Genomic DNA, 15,033 nt, shown 5'->3' with positions numbered 1-15,033 from the left:
TGTGCCACGTTTTCCATTTCACATTTGAGGTAAATGTATCCGACAGTCAGACAACAATTATGTTGTTGGCTTGGCTTTTGAAAAGGGCAGCTGTGTTTCAGAGAGACTATTACATTATCTCCTCATTCAACTCACCCTGCAGGGAAACATACTGATCGAGGATAGGTCAGGCCACACTAAAAACCTTTTCAGGCTATCTGGCAGCAAAACAACCTACCGTTTTCCCTGAAATGTTATGGAAACACAACAGGGGAAAGCTGGAGAAAATTGAATTATCAACCTTAATTGGAAAGCCCTGAGGTACTAGCCCATAAATTTGAGAATCCTGTGCCACGTCTCATTGTTTGTTTTATTTAACATCTGTGACATCTAAATCTGGTTTACTATATAATTTCAAGATTTGTGGTTTTAGGGTATCTGCTGAAATTCACATCCTTACAATCATCTACTTGTAAGCTAGTCCATGGAATGCGGCGCCTTTGGGACGCAGAACATTTTAAAATCTGTATTTTACACCAATTCACTTGCATTGTGATATTCAAAAAAACGATATGCCAATTTAAAATAATATCACAATAAATGTACGTTGTTCACAATTTTATTATGACAAGCGTACCAGAAGAGGGATGAAGTAAGGTAAAATTAAATCAGCTATGAATTGGCGTTCTATGAACCATGTAATGATACCAACAGCTGTGTAACAACACGAATGTCAGACACCATTGGCTTGCTCAAAGAAATAGGAGTAATCATTTTGTTTGTAGTAATCTTTTAAAAAAAAGACCTTGGAATATCTGCGTATATAGAAAGCCGTGTATTTTTTTCCAATGTTTGGCTCTATTCCTCTGCATGAAAAACACAGAATCCTGCATTAGCTACCCCGAACACTGATCTGTGACCCATTCAGCTAGAAAAGACATTTAATATGACAATTATGTAATCTTTGATGTGACCCCACAACTATTCAGTGATTTATGTATTCAATTCTGCTTAATTTAAAACCTTACATCTCCTTAAGGAACGGTAATATTGATACTGCTGTTGCTCTATTAACCAATAAATTATCCATCAAATGTTATAAAGTTCCCGAATCCTGTGTGAAAACCGATTTGCAAAAGAGAAGACTGAAACTGACCTGAACGTGGAACACGCCAGGCATCCCACCGATCTGCTGTTCGATACTCTGCGCACATGATCCACAAGTCATGCCCTCCACCCCCACCAACATAGAGCTCACTGTGGTCTTCAGAGCCATAGTCCCGTAGTCTGATAAAACAGAGAAACAGAGAAACGTACTGAAGCCTACAGCTCTGCATCAGGATATAAAAGCAAACAGCAGCATCTACCATTATACCAGACAACAGAGAGGAGTGAACAGCCCAACCACTGCTAATCTAATCAAGTACTCACATTAATTAGAGAGTTCACATGAAACAGGTCATGTAATACCAGACATTAGAGCCTTTTTTTAAAGATATCTTTGACGTTTTCTCCACCAAATTTGATCACCAAAAAGAATCACAATTAAATACATTGTACTTTACAAAACATTAAAACATATTTTGACTGATTAACAGATTAAAGAAGTCATTACTCTTACAGTAAAGTGATTCCACCCAAAACAAAGGCTCATTTTGTAAGTTCATTTTGCTTAACACCCCAATGCAAAATAATGAATACAAGTCCCTTTTTTAACAATGCATGTCATGTTATACACTTTTGTCAAAAGCATTTCCAGTGTCTTACAACAGATATTTCATGTTTTACCTGTCACAAAACCAAAAAAATCACTGTGCCGTTTTCTTTCAGCCTAGAAACTGTAAAAATGCTCCATTACTGAATGTCATAAAAACACTGGAAATACTTAATCCACAAAGTCTACTATTGAGTGGAGTGGAAATATGAATGGTGCCTCCAGCTGTCCTCTAAGGCTCTTCTGCACTGAGCTTTAAGTAGCAGTCTTCTGCACAGAGTATTCAATTTAAGGTATTCAAACTCACAGTGGGAAGAGTACACATATGACCAAATATCACGACAGGAAATAATGAAATGGACATTGTCAATGAAATGTGACACAGCAAGAGTCATACCAAATGCTCACCAAGTACAGGCCAGTAATAACAGAATATGCCTCAATTACCCCATCATCTCCAACCTCCATCCAGCATTCATAGTCATGCTTATTATAGATTATGGTTTATGCAGTGTAATTTTAATCTTGTTACAACCTAAGGCCAGGTCAAAGACAATTTGTAGCTCAAAAGGAAATTACTAAGATTTTGCATTGTAGGATTGAGAAGTATTTTACTGACAATGACATTGCAAACAGTGACTAGCAGATTTTTTTAATTTGCCAAGTCATGCAACAGCCACAGTTTACAACAGCCACCACCAACACATTTGTGTAACACACAGTGAGCCTCCTTATTGGATATATTTCAAGTGATCTTATTGGCTAGCGGATTAGGTAGGAGTAAAGTGAAGAGAAAGGACTTCATTGCCCAAAAAATGTTACAGTGTGTAGGTTCCCTCTTATGTGGTATACAAACAAAGGTTCAAATTAGGTTGTCTGTTGAAATTGCTGAGGGCAAAGTGTGAGTTTACCATTATGCCCAGTCGGCATAACAACAAAATTAAACATTTTAAAGCAACTCTGTGTGAGTTTTGTCGTTGGCTCCATTGGCAGCTAGGGTGACCATTCTGGGCTGGTCATACTCTTGTGACACGCCAGCAGCCAATGACATGGCAATGGAAAGCTACGAAGTACACTTGTTAATGACACAATGAAGTAATTTTATCATAAGTGAACTTCTGCAAGCAAGCAAATAAACTAGAACTTTATTTTAAGGAAATGCTGTATATGTCTCCTTCTTGAATGAACAGGGTAAAAAATGCCATATTTTACAGCAACCAGAACTCGTGTGATTCAGTAATACAGTAAAATACAACATGCCCTTTGCCCTTGGCAAAGTCATTAAGGAGTGCTGACCTTTCATAAGGCTGCAGCAATAACACTGAACTTTGTTAATAGAACGCCATGCAAATCAGAATGCTTCCCGAACATATTATATGAGCCAACAATGTCCATACATCACAACAGGGCGACCATTTGACTATTTCCCATATAAAACAATAATTAGACCCAGGTTTCAAATTCAATAAAGATGCATGCTATGCACATATCCCAACCCCCTCCCTAACAAGACCCAAGATATTACGGCTGGCTTAACGCACATTTATCACAGCAAAGTACATCTGACCACTGAGAAAGTGAGTGGTGGGGAAGTTGTGTAATGCTATCATTTGTATCGTAAAAATGCTATTGTAATGTACTGACGAAGTGGATATTCTATTACGCCGTTTTAACATAATATAGAAGTCTTCAGTGCAAGTTACGACTCGTAAACAGTTTTTTTCATTTCGTATCGAGAGTTTCTCAATAATTGTGAAACCCTTTCTTGTACACGAATCAAGGTAGAAAGCTTTACCTAATTTGCCATTTGGACACAAGTCAAGGTGTCACATTTCATAAACGTGTCTTCGGGTGGTGAGAGCTGTGGCGCAGTTTACTAGGCAGACGACTCGAGTCACATGCGTGTGCCCCCTGGGATCGATCCCCAAGATTTTCAGTTGTGGTCTGCTACGAAAAGAAAAGTACTTGCTTGATGATGATGATGATGATGATGCTTCAGCGAACGTTCCCTGGCTATCGTGGGTGATATTCGCGTATTTGTATACGTGTGTATACGCATTTCCAAGTAGCCCACAGTTGACAATGTTGCCACTTTGTGCATCTCTGAAAAACTGGTAGTCGTGAGACCTGGTAGCGTCAGACTATACAAACTCACAAGTAATTCCTGATGTTGGCAACATATTTATCCAAATTGAGAATATGACTCTAGGTTTTGCCACTAAGTGTATCCAGTTAACATGGAGTAAAACGGTGACGCCAACCATGACTTCGCCAGCAGCTAAACAGCAAATTTGTATTATTTAGGACTCTTTGACTGAAAAATAGCGAGCCAGTTGCAGTAGATATCTAGTGCTAACTGAGATTTTAGTCGGAATTCGTAACTTGACAAATACTTACCAACGACGCATTCCTGGTTTAACTTCCTCTTTCTCCTCAGACAGGCAGTCAACAACTAAAGTTAACTTAGATAAGTTAGAAAGTGATCCTTGCCGGTTCTCTAATGTAGCTGGTTCAACTTTTTGGCCGATTACTCGAGGTTATTCACACAGCGACCAAGCAACTACGGCGTAATAAACTATCAATTGGATTAGCTACAGCTAGCTAAGCTAGAACCCGAAATACGTATTATCCAACCAAAACTTATAAATAGATGGTCCTATGTATGTTGCTGCAGCATAGTGCTAGCTACAATACACTAGTCAGCTAAATAGCAATCTCTTATATAGTTAGCTTAATCCTGACGTTCGGAATTAAAAAAAATAGCTAGTAACTTAACTATTGTTTCGATATTCGTCCCATTATCCGGCCCAGGCACGATTACGATAATTAAATCAAATCTTTAGGAAATGAATCCCATCAGTGACATAATGCATCTGGCTGACTGCATCTTCAGACAAAATATTAGCTAACCCTGTAGCTACGAACTGAAGTGATGAGCACAAACGTTACTTCCGGTTTGGTTTCAAGAGCTAAATACTTTCAAAATAAAGGCATATTTTTAAAGTCGTACCCTGGATCTGCCTTTATTGTACTTTTACATGGAACTATCCGTCAGAAGTCGAGCAAAAGGTAATTGGAAAAATGCACTGCAATAATTTGACATTAGATCTATGAATAAGTAGGTGGAATAAAGTTAAAATGTTCCTAATAAAGTGCTTGGTGAGTGTACATACAGTATGTACACACCAGTGGCGGCTGCCTGCCAGATTTTAAACCCACCATCACTCCTTGTGAAAATCAAACCCATTAGTGCCATGCTTTACCTGTTGACCTAGGCCTTTTTGAGGTGAAAAACACTGACCATATCACACAGCCAGATACAGGCAGCCTGTTACAGTTTTTTTTACAACCACTTGGACCCTAATCTCCCAATTTTCAAAACCTTAGACACAACATTCAAAATGGTAAGCACTTGTAACACAGCCCGTTCGCTTGTTCAAAACATGCATTGTGTATTCATATCTTTGAATAAATCTTGCACTTCCAAACTCATTGGTTCAAATTCCTAATTTTTCATAAAATACGATAGGAACATTTGTTTAGATCGCCCACACAAAAGATACCTATAGATTTATTGTTTAGTTGTTTTGACAATACTTTACTACAGCATAAAAAAATACTTGATACATGTTTCAATATCGTCCTTTTGTGGTTCTAAATAAAAAGAATGGTGGAAACAGTAGAAGAGAGTGGAATCATTAAAAAATATATAGAATTATAACATAGTTTTTTTTTGACAATTGCAAATTGCATTTTTTAATATATTTTTTTATTTTTCACAGTTAACACAAGAGCATTGTATGTGGACCAAACTGAATGATTTTTTCATTGCTTTGACAAAAAATCAGGCTGAACCACTGAAAACTATACATTTCTACAGTCCAATTTGAAAATCACTAACAGAAAATAGTGCATCGACTGTACTGCCACTGGTTGTTAGTGTTTTTTAGATAATTGTTCTACGACTGATACAAACAATTATATTGCTGGTGCTTTTCCTTTGAGACATGTCCGCAGTGGCTTGGTTGTTTTGATCCATTTTGTGAATGAAATGAACTGATAAGCTGCATGTTGGTGCAGAGAGTTGTGTATGAAGAGTTTTGAAAAAGTTTATTTTTTAGCAATTATTAAAAAACTGTAATCATAGCAACAAAATCCTAGGTAGAAAGTGGGAAAAAATCCTTAACTGCATTAAAATATACTATCCTCTATCAGGCCCCCCCACCTCTAAGACGAGAATCAAGGCCACCTCTCTGAAGGAGGCCATCCCATTGACCACCTCCACCTCCTCTTCCTCCTCCTCTCACTGCTTGATCTCTGTTCTAACATGGATCATCTGACTGCTCCATGTTGTCACTATGTTGTTGCAGGTGGATACACATCCTTACTCCTGCTTTTATCACTATGTAAAATCAATTATCAGTGGTTTGACCACCAGTTCAAACATGTGTGTCAAAAAAGGGTGAAAACCCCTGTGACAAGGGATGGTGATGCAATATTACATTCAATGATAATATGGAAAAATTGATCCTGTTCCAAAGTCATTGGTGTCAATAGATTTCTTTATCCTAAAACATTCATGATCTAAACATGGAATGTTGTAATAGCAATCAGTTTCCATAAAACTATGCTTTAGGAGTAATGTTACACAATAAAAACACAGTAAGAGGAGGCGGTTCAATTTAAATGGCATGACCATTGTGATTGGTTGTCAATTTAAACCTGTTTACAGTTTTTTATAATCACTTTATCTCAGAACCTTGAGATAATTTTTCAAAACCCAAAATCATTCAAATAATCTAAACTCTAAACACTTTTTTTCAATTGCCTTATAAGGTCACTCGTTGAAATATATAGGCCAAGTGAAGCAAAAAATGCATTTGATTCACGAGCGGGGGCGCTGTTTTGATTTTGAACAGAGGCAAAATCACAAAAGGAACAGACATTGTTATGATAATTTAACATGAAAGAAATATGTGTTATGTATGATATGTATGTTCTTTCTTTTTTCTTTTTGGTGAAGCACTGCTTCACCTGTTGTCTTTGAGGAGCATCCTCTGATACACACGCACACACATATATACAGTCCCCACCAAAAGTATTGGAACAGCTAGGTCAATTCATTTGTTTTTGCTATACACTGAATAATTTTTTTTTTAGTTTGAGGTCAAAAGATGTACATGAGATGACAGATCCGAATTTCAGCTTTTATTTCCTGGTAGTTCTACCTAGATTTGTTAAACAACTTAAAGCATATCATATTTTGTATCAGACCACCCAATTTTTAGATGAGCAAAAGTATTGAAACATGTGACTGACAGGTGTTTCTTGTTGCCCAGATGTGTCCTGTTAGATTTATTGCTTAAATCAAAAATAGTTCTGAATATCTACTCTTGGATTTAGCCTTGGGTTTTGCCTGTGAAGACTGCATTTGTGTTAGAAAAGATAAAACCAACATGAAGACCAGAGAGCTGTCTTTGGGAGAAAAGCAAGCCAGAAAAGATTGGAAATCAATCATATCCATTGCACAGACATGGAACAGGTCGACCAGGGAAAACAACAGCAGTTGATGACAGAAACATTGTGAGAGCTGTGAATAAAATCCCCAAAACATCAGTCAGTGATATCACAAGCAATATCCACAGGGCAGGGGTGAAACTATCTCAATCAACCATTCGAAGAGAGCAGCAATATAGTAGTTATACCACAAGATGCAAACCACTCATCAGTAGTAAGAATTGTTAGGCGAGATTACAAATTGAAAAGGAAGTACAGAGATGAGCCACAAAAGTTCTGGAACAAAGTTTTATGGACTGATGAGACCAAGATTAACCAAAGTGATGGAAAGTATGGAGAAAGAAGGGATCTGCTCCTGATCCAAAACATACAAGTTCATCTGTGAAGCACGTTGGAGGAAGTGTCATGGCTTGGGCTTGCATGGCTGCTTCTGGAGTGGGCTCACAAATCTTTATTGATGATGTAATGCCTGATGGTAGCACAGGATGAATTCAGAAGTATATAAAAGCCAACTTATGGACGAAATGCATCCAAACTAATTAGGAGGAACTTCATCATGCAGCAAGACAATGATCCAAAACACACTGTCAGGCTTGATGCAGTTATTGCAAGCAATGGATATGCTACCAAATATTAAGTGTTATTTACTTTCATTTACTTAAATACTCTCTGTTTCAATACTTTTGCTCACCTAAAAATTAGGTGGTCTGATACCAAAGGTGCTATGCTGTATTCACTGTTTTGTAAAGACAAAGGAATTGGCCTTGCTGTTCTAATACTTTTGGAGGGGACTGTGAATATGCTATACTATCACTAGGGGGCGACTTCATATCAATTCCCGAAATTGACAGCTCGAAAACTGGCCCCTTGTCCTAAACGGCTCTGGCTAATTCTTTCACAAAACGACCATTGGATTAGCGACGGCCTGTTAATCTTCTGTAATGGTTTAAATTATTTCAGTTCGTTCTTCGTTCATGTCTAGGACTGGCTCTCCTTTTCTGGTGCTATTCAAAATGTGATTTATTGTTGTTAACCAATATAACCTCGTCCATAACCATTTTCTTGCAAATTTGTTGAAGAAGCACGTTGCCGGTTTACATGGAATTAACGTTTACGATGGGATATTCAAAGTATTACAGCTGACAAGAGCTTTTTGGGTCAATAATGTATTTCCTTGTCATTTTGTTGTTCCTGGCGTGGTGAGTAGCCCTTTTTTACACGTTTACTGTGTCTTATTCTTTACACATTGTTATTATAGGCCATTAAATACAACTATAGCCTAATAAATCGACGTTTTGAAGCGTAATTCATGCGTGGAGAAACCAGGAAATTAAAAAAAAAAACTTTTTTGAAAGCTTAAATTGCATTTCTTTTCAGTGTTTTCAGTGCATGGGGAAATCAGCAAGTATATTCCGATAACATCACGAGAATTTTGGACAGACTGCTAGATGGCTATGACAACCGGCTGCGACCAGGATTTGGTGGTACTTCGATTTTTTATCACTATTGTGTAAACGTGGTTGTTAAGGGGCGTCAAAAAACGAAAAATGAGAAGCTGAAAAGAGAAAAGTCAGTGTCACATTCATAGTTAAACAAACCTACGAAAGAAATTGGTACTTTTTTTAGTTGAATTTCCTCAGAGATGGTGCCTCAATGGCTTCTTGAATTAAAGTATTGCTATGTACTTTGTGCATCATTTAAATCGTTTATTTTTAATTTAGCGTGAAATAAATGTATTCATTAATAAAAACAATTAAATAAATAGATATTATTTGAATTACATTACCAATGTGATTTTATAAGATTAAATGCACTACTATTACATTTAGTGCATATGATCTAAGAATAAAATTCAACTACACTTCTAAAATGAAAACAAAAATACATTTAAAATTGTGTGACAATCTAGTTTGCAATACAACATGTTCAATTTTTCAACAAGCAGTTGTCAACACATTAACCATGTAAACCTTAATTGCATAAATTGAACTGGTGAACAACAAATTAAACTCATGTAAAGCCATATAAGGTGGTGTTGAGCCACATATATGCACTACTTTTACCTACTTTTTGGTTTGCTACCTGATGCAATTATAATGCTGTATCAAGAACATGCAGAAATACATTCTAAGTATCTTAGGTTATTTATGAGCTACTATATCAATATTAACAGTGTTAACTACTATATATTTTTCAACCATATTCAAATAATGAAAATGTTTAATGAATTTAGAATCATGCGTTACTCTTTTTAAGGTCCTGTGACTGAGATCAAAACAGACATTTTTGTCACCAGCTTTGGCCCCGTTTCAGATGTTGAAATGGTATGTTGCTCTTGCTGATATTTCACTTGCACAAACTATTAAGTGCTGTGATTTGTGTTTAAGTGTTGCAGCTGTGGACAACTGCCAACCTCTTAACAGTCTCCATTCCATCTTAGTCATTATTTTGGATGTGTTCTTATAGTGTTACTATTGTGTAGTTTGCATGTATAACAGATTGAGAAGTGTAATCTTGGTAATCTCTGCCTTGGAGGTTTAAATTGAGTGCTCTATTTCTGGCATGCTCTTTACTATTTTAAAAGCCATTTAGAGCCACACACTTTAAGATTGCACACTTTATGCAGCTTGAATTCCAGGATTGTATAGTATTTTCTGACCCATATTATCTCAGAACTTTTAGTGTCTCCCAATCCGGAATGCCTAAGCATTTTCTTAGGCCCATTCCATCACTGCAATATCCTCTGGCAATCAGGGTAAGCACAGAAAAGCTGGGGTCTTCTCTGAGGAGTGTGCTGTTACACACAGCTTTATATTCCTTCTACAGTCAACCACCTAAGCTCTAATAATTAGGAATCTAGTAAGCCAGAGTACACTTCATCTACACATGGGGCAGGCAGACCATCAGTTGACCAGAGCTGGTCTTGCACAATGAGCCTCAGACAAGAGTGCCAAATATCATTGCTTCTGGGCAGCAATAGTACATTGATGCAGCCATGTTATTGTTGATACTGCCTGGGAGTCATGTTGAGCAAGGTACTTTTGGTGAAAGTGTTGCCCTAGGAAGGAAGGTTTCCCATTGAGTTGTCATATAAGAGCGCCTCCTCGAGTTGATTTGTAAACTGCAGTTTACCTGTGTGATTCATAGTCCAATCAACCACGACACATTTCACCTTGTAGAGTATATAATGAAAAAATCAAGCAACTCGCAGGAATCTCCTAATAGAGGGTGTTTGTGGCAAGGTACTTACATAAAAATACAATGGGGCATCCCAGAATTTTGAAAAAAGTAACAATAGGATCAAATTGGTATTGAATAAATGAATCATAATATATTTAAAGTGTCCTAGAGGTCCTTATAGTTACATAAAAAATCTTGATTATACTGTGTCAAACAAAATCTTAATTTTCTTATCGAACAGGACAAAAATACGCAGTTTTATGTTTTCATTTGGATAATCAGAAAATATACTAAAACAATATATATTTTGGATAGCATATCCATAAGGTAGACTTAAAGTAATTCAGTGTTGTTTCAAATTAAACATTGTAGGAGTACACCATGGACATTTTCTTTCGGCAAACATGGGTGGACAAGAGGCTGGTATTTGAAGGGCCCATTGAGATCCTCCGGCTCAACAACCTCATGGTGGATAACATTTGGACCCCGGATACCTTCTTCCGGAATGCAAGGAAGTCTTTTGGTCACAACATGACCACTCCAAACAAGATGTTCCGCATCATGCAAAATGGCACAGTCCTCTACACCATGAAGTAAGTCCAAAATCCTCTGCACGAGGCATGTATACACTCAGTGATCACTTTATTATGTTGAACTGTACACCAGCTTGTTGATGGAAATTTTTTTTATTAGCCAATCATGTGGCAGCAACTAAATGCATAAAAGCCTGCAGACATGATCAAGAGTTTCAGCTGTTTTTCAGACCAAATGTTAGAATGGGGAAGAAATATGATCAAAGTGACTTTGGCTGTGGAATGATTGTTGGTGCCAGACAAGGCAGTTGACTTGAAACTGCTGATCTCCAGGAATTTTCACGCACAACAATCTCTAGAGTTTGAGAGAATGGTGCGAAAAACAAAAACATCCAGTGAGCAGTAGTTCTGAAGACAGAAATGCCTTGTTAATGGGAGATGTCAGAGGAGAATGGCCAGACTGCTCAAAGCTAACAGGAAGGTGACAGTAGCACAAATAACCACACATTACAACAGTGGTATGCAGAAGAGTATCTCAACGCGTCAAACCTCTAAGTGAATAGGCTACAGCAGCAGAAGACATATTTAAACCCACATGACAACATTGCATGGATTCAATTAATTTGTCGGGTGAATTCAAAACTATAGTTTTGGTGTTGTTGTTTGGGGTGGTGGCGTAGTGGTTAGCACTGTTACTTTGCAAGACAGAGTTTCTGGGTTTGAACCCCAGCCAGCCAGATCCTCTCTGTGTGGAGTTTGCATGTTCTCCCTGTGTTCATGTGGGTTTACTCCCACACTCAAAGACATGCATGTTAGGTGGGTTCCTGCCATTGCCCTTCACCAAAGCACTGGCCTCAGAACTGGAGTTGGTCCCCGGACACCACACTGTGGCTGCCCACTGCTCTTAAGTAACTAGGATGGGTCAAATGCAGAGGACAAATTACCCCATGAGGTTTAATAAAGAGTATATTTTTCTTAATAACAGTTTTCCTTCTATGCATTTCAGACTTACTATCAGTGCAGAGTGTCCTATGAGACTGATGGATTTTCCGATGGATGGACATGCCTGTCCTCTTAAGTTTGGCAGCTGTAAGTTTAGCTTTATTAAGCAGCAATTATCAGAAGGACTTTTCTAAAGTATTTTAGAAAACTGATATTATTGTTTTGACAAACAGATGGATACCCTGCCAGTGAACTTATTTATACTTGGAAGAAGGGATCATCTTTTTCAGTAGAAGTACCAGAAGATTCATCAAGCTTACTTCAGTACGATCTTGTGGGCCAGAGAGCATCCAACGAAACCCTCAAGTTTAAAACTGGTGAGGCCCAAATACTTTCTTTGGCCTTGTATATCTTTTAATGAAAGACAAAATAAAAAGCAGACGTTATTTTCTGAAACTGCTCTGGGTTAAATCATACGGATTCAAGAAAAGTTTACTTCAGAGACCATTCAGCATACTCCGTTTCCCTCAACGCAGTTTTTTAGTGACCAACATTTTGACAGCAAGCAGCCTTTGTCAGGGTATCTTGGTGAATAAAAAACAGCATTGGAGGAAACAGCGTGTGGAACCTTTCTTTTGAAGTGTTATTTTTAAGTCCTGCACCTTGCCAAACAATGAGAATGTTCGTTTTCAGTTCCACATCTAAAATAATAATAAGACATACAGAAAACAAAATACAAAAAAAAAAAAAAAGTATACAGGATTTCTTTCCTCACTTCACTAATGTGAAACATCTAAGCATTAACAACATAAAAACATCTATGCCCCCATTCTCAATGCCCGGCTACACCCCAAGATGATTCTGGCTGTTGCAGACTACCGTGTGTGATAGCAGTGATAGCAATGAGCTAAGAAAACCGCCATCTAATATGATTCGTAAAGCATGTGCTTTAGTAGTTGCTTCCTGCCTGGAAGGAAGCATTGCACAATTGCACATTGTTGCATTTATTTTTATCAGACATCTTAAGTCTTATGAAAGTCCGGGAGTCTTTTTGATTTAGCTCCCTGCCCAGGAGAGGAAAAAAGCCGGTAGAGAGCTATGGTCAGATGAGACCAAAATTGAAGGTTTTGTCCATACGCACCATCAACATGTTTAGCAACAAAAGAGGAATGCACACAAGAAGCACCCCATACCCATGATCAAATATGGAAGTGGGTCATGGATGGTTTCATGAGTGGTCCAGGGGCACCATTTAAGATCAATGCCATAATGAATTCAGCAAAGTACCAGGAAATTTTCTATTTGAAATACCATGGGGCCGACCTGCGCATTAGAGCTGTGCCTAAACAGGATATACATCTCAGCAGTGCAACTGGTGAAAGGTTTAAGATATATTTTGCAATTGCTGTGCTGCCATATTGCCTAGCTGAAAGTCAACTTGAAGCACATTTTCCCTTGTAAATATTCTACTGATAAGCCGTCACCATCTGCTTTTCATCATGCCAGCACTATGTTTGTCTGCTTTAATTCTAGGCGAATACTCCGTCCAGGTTATCCATTTCCTTCTGGAAAGAAAACTGGGCTACTACCTCATTCAAACATACATCCCGCTGATCATGACAGTTGTTCTGTCGCAAGTTGTATTCTGGATCAACAAAGAGTCTGTCCCTGCACGTACTGTGGCAGGTATGACTACATACAAACTTTCAGTTTGCTTGACACTAACTATTCAGTGTTCTGTTTATACCTTTGAGGCGTACATATGTATTTTAGTATTTCATAGTATTTTACAGTGTTCCATACTACATCAATTGTAATGTTTGCTTTTTATATTGTTGTATCAACCATTAACTAACATCTTTGAGAAAGTAAGTATGTATGGTTGTGATATTTGCAGGTATAACAACTGTTCTCACCATGACGACTCTCAGCATCAGTGCTCGGTCCTCGCTGCCCAAGGTGTCCTACGCGACAGCCATGGACTGGTTCATCGCCGTGTGCTTCGCCTTTGTGGTCTTTGCGCTCATTGAGTTCGCTGCAGTGAATTATTTCGCCACGCTGCAAGCCAATCGGGAAAAGAAAAAGAAAGCTGCACTGGAGGCAGCAGCCTCCGCGAGCGATGAGGAGCTCACATCGGTAAAAGCCTCCATTCATCTTCGCATTCCTTTTCTGTTGTATTTTGTGAACTATATTTCAACTATACCTCTCAATATTACAGGACTACATTCACTCCCTATTTCCACTATATACTCAATCCCATGAAATTATTTTGAAAGAATAGGACTGTTCTACAAAGTGGGGTAATTTCATTCAAAATAAAATTGGCTAGTTCCCAAGTTTAATCTGTGAACTGCTTCATCCATTAGCAACAGACCAGTCATGTGGCTTCTTCAGTGGAAAATTAGGGAAATGTATCAATCTTTCATAGACGTATATATTTTTAAAATAGAGACAATGCAGCTAATGACCAGAAAGCGTACAAAATAAAAAGTACAATTCCACAATTGTTGCAGAACAAATCAGGACACATAAATCATAAAACTGAACACAGAGATCACAGTGAAGGCAGGGATGGGTGCCCCATAGCTTAATTTACATAGTTTGCATGTTTGCCAGTGTGTGTGGGTGCGCATGCATGTGCGCATTCCAACTAAGATCTCCACTTGCTCCCCCTGCCCACAGCTCCAGTCTGAATACTACACTGAGCTGAAGAAGAGGAACTCTGTGTATTACGGTGAGCAGCCTATGGCCTCTCGGGTCCCCATCTTCCTGCAGCAGGGCTCAGCCATCCCTCCCGACCATATATTGACGGGCACCAGCATAATCGACCAGTACGCTCGCATCCTTTTCCCGCTTTCCTTTGCTGCCTTCAACCTGGTCTACTGGATCGTCTATCTGACTAAGGACAACATGGAGGCATCCAGGTACAGGGATTCACCGCTCAACCAATACTTGTAGAACACCATTTACAAGCTTAAAAGCAGCCAAAGATGAATTCTCGAATGATGGTGACATAAACCGAAGAAATGCATGCTTATATATACATTATTGAACTGACAGGGGAAAAGACAGACACTTTTGAGAGCAAGTTTCCAGTGACTCAGGGAATATAATGGTCAACTCAAGAATATCTTATGAAGGCAATAATACTTGTGAAGGCTATTAATG

At 38.2% G+C, this 15,033-nt stretch overlaps 2 protein-coding genes across 3 annotated transcripts in view; one reads left to right on the top strand and one right to left on the bottom strand.

Annotated features, from left to right (window-relative positions):
- Positions 1 to 4,575, bottom strand: part of atp7a (ATPase copper transporting alpha) — a 28,434-nt gene extending 23,859 nt beyond the window's left edge. The window contains exons 1-3 of one of the 2 annotated variants that reach the window (XM_061233605.1): positions 4,091 to 4,575; positions 3,489 to 3,640; positions 1,136 to 1,266 (exon numbers count right to left, since the gene is read on the bottom strand). In XM_061233605.1, coding sequence (XP_061089589.1) covers positions 1,136 to 1,255 — 120 coding nt within the window. In that variant the 5' untranslated portion in view covers positions 1,256 to 1,266; positions 3,489 to 3,640; positions 4,091 to 4,575. The remainder of the gene's footprint in view (positions 1 to 1,135; positions 1,267 to 3,488; positions 3,641 to 4,090) is intronic. The other variant, XM_061233603.1, reaches the window with a different exon arrangement.
- Positions 4,576 to 8,374: 3,799 nt separating this feature from the next.
- Positions 8,375 to 14,823, top strand: LOC133123465 (gamma-aminobutyric acid receptor subunit alpha-4-like). The gene is made up of 9 exons (XM_061233931.1): positions 8,375 to 8,409; positions 8,588 to 8,694; positions 9,467 to 9,534; positions 10,763 to 10,983; positions 11,930 to 12,012; positions 12,099 to 12,242; positions 13,399 to 13,551; positions 13,763 to 14,001; positions 14,548 to 14,823. The coding sequence occupies exons 1-9, from the start codon at positions 8,375 to 8,377 to the stop codon at positions 14,821 to 14,823; spliced, it is 1,326 nt and encodes a 441-aa protein (XP_061089915.1).
- The last annotated feature ends 210 nt before the right edge of the window (positions 14,824 to 15,033 follow it).

Source organism: Conger conger, chromosome 3 (assembly GCF_963514075.1).
Source record: "Conger conger chromosome 3, fConCon1.1, whole genome shotgun sequence".
NCBI lineage: Eukaryota > Metazoa > Chordata > Actinopteri > Anguilliformes > Congridae > Conger > Conger conger.
Note: the sequence above shows the minus strand (reverse complement) of the source record. Positions and strands in the feature narration are given on the sequence as shown.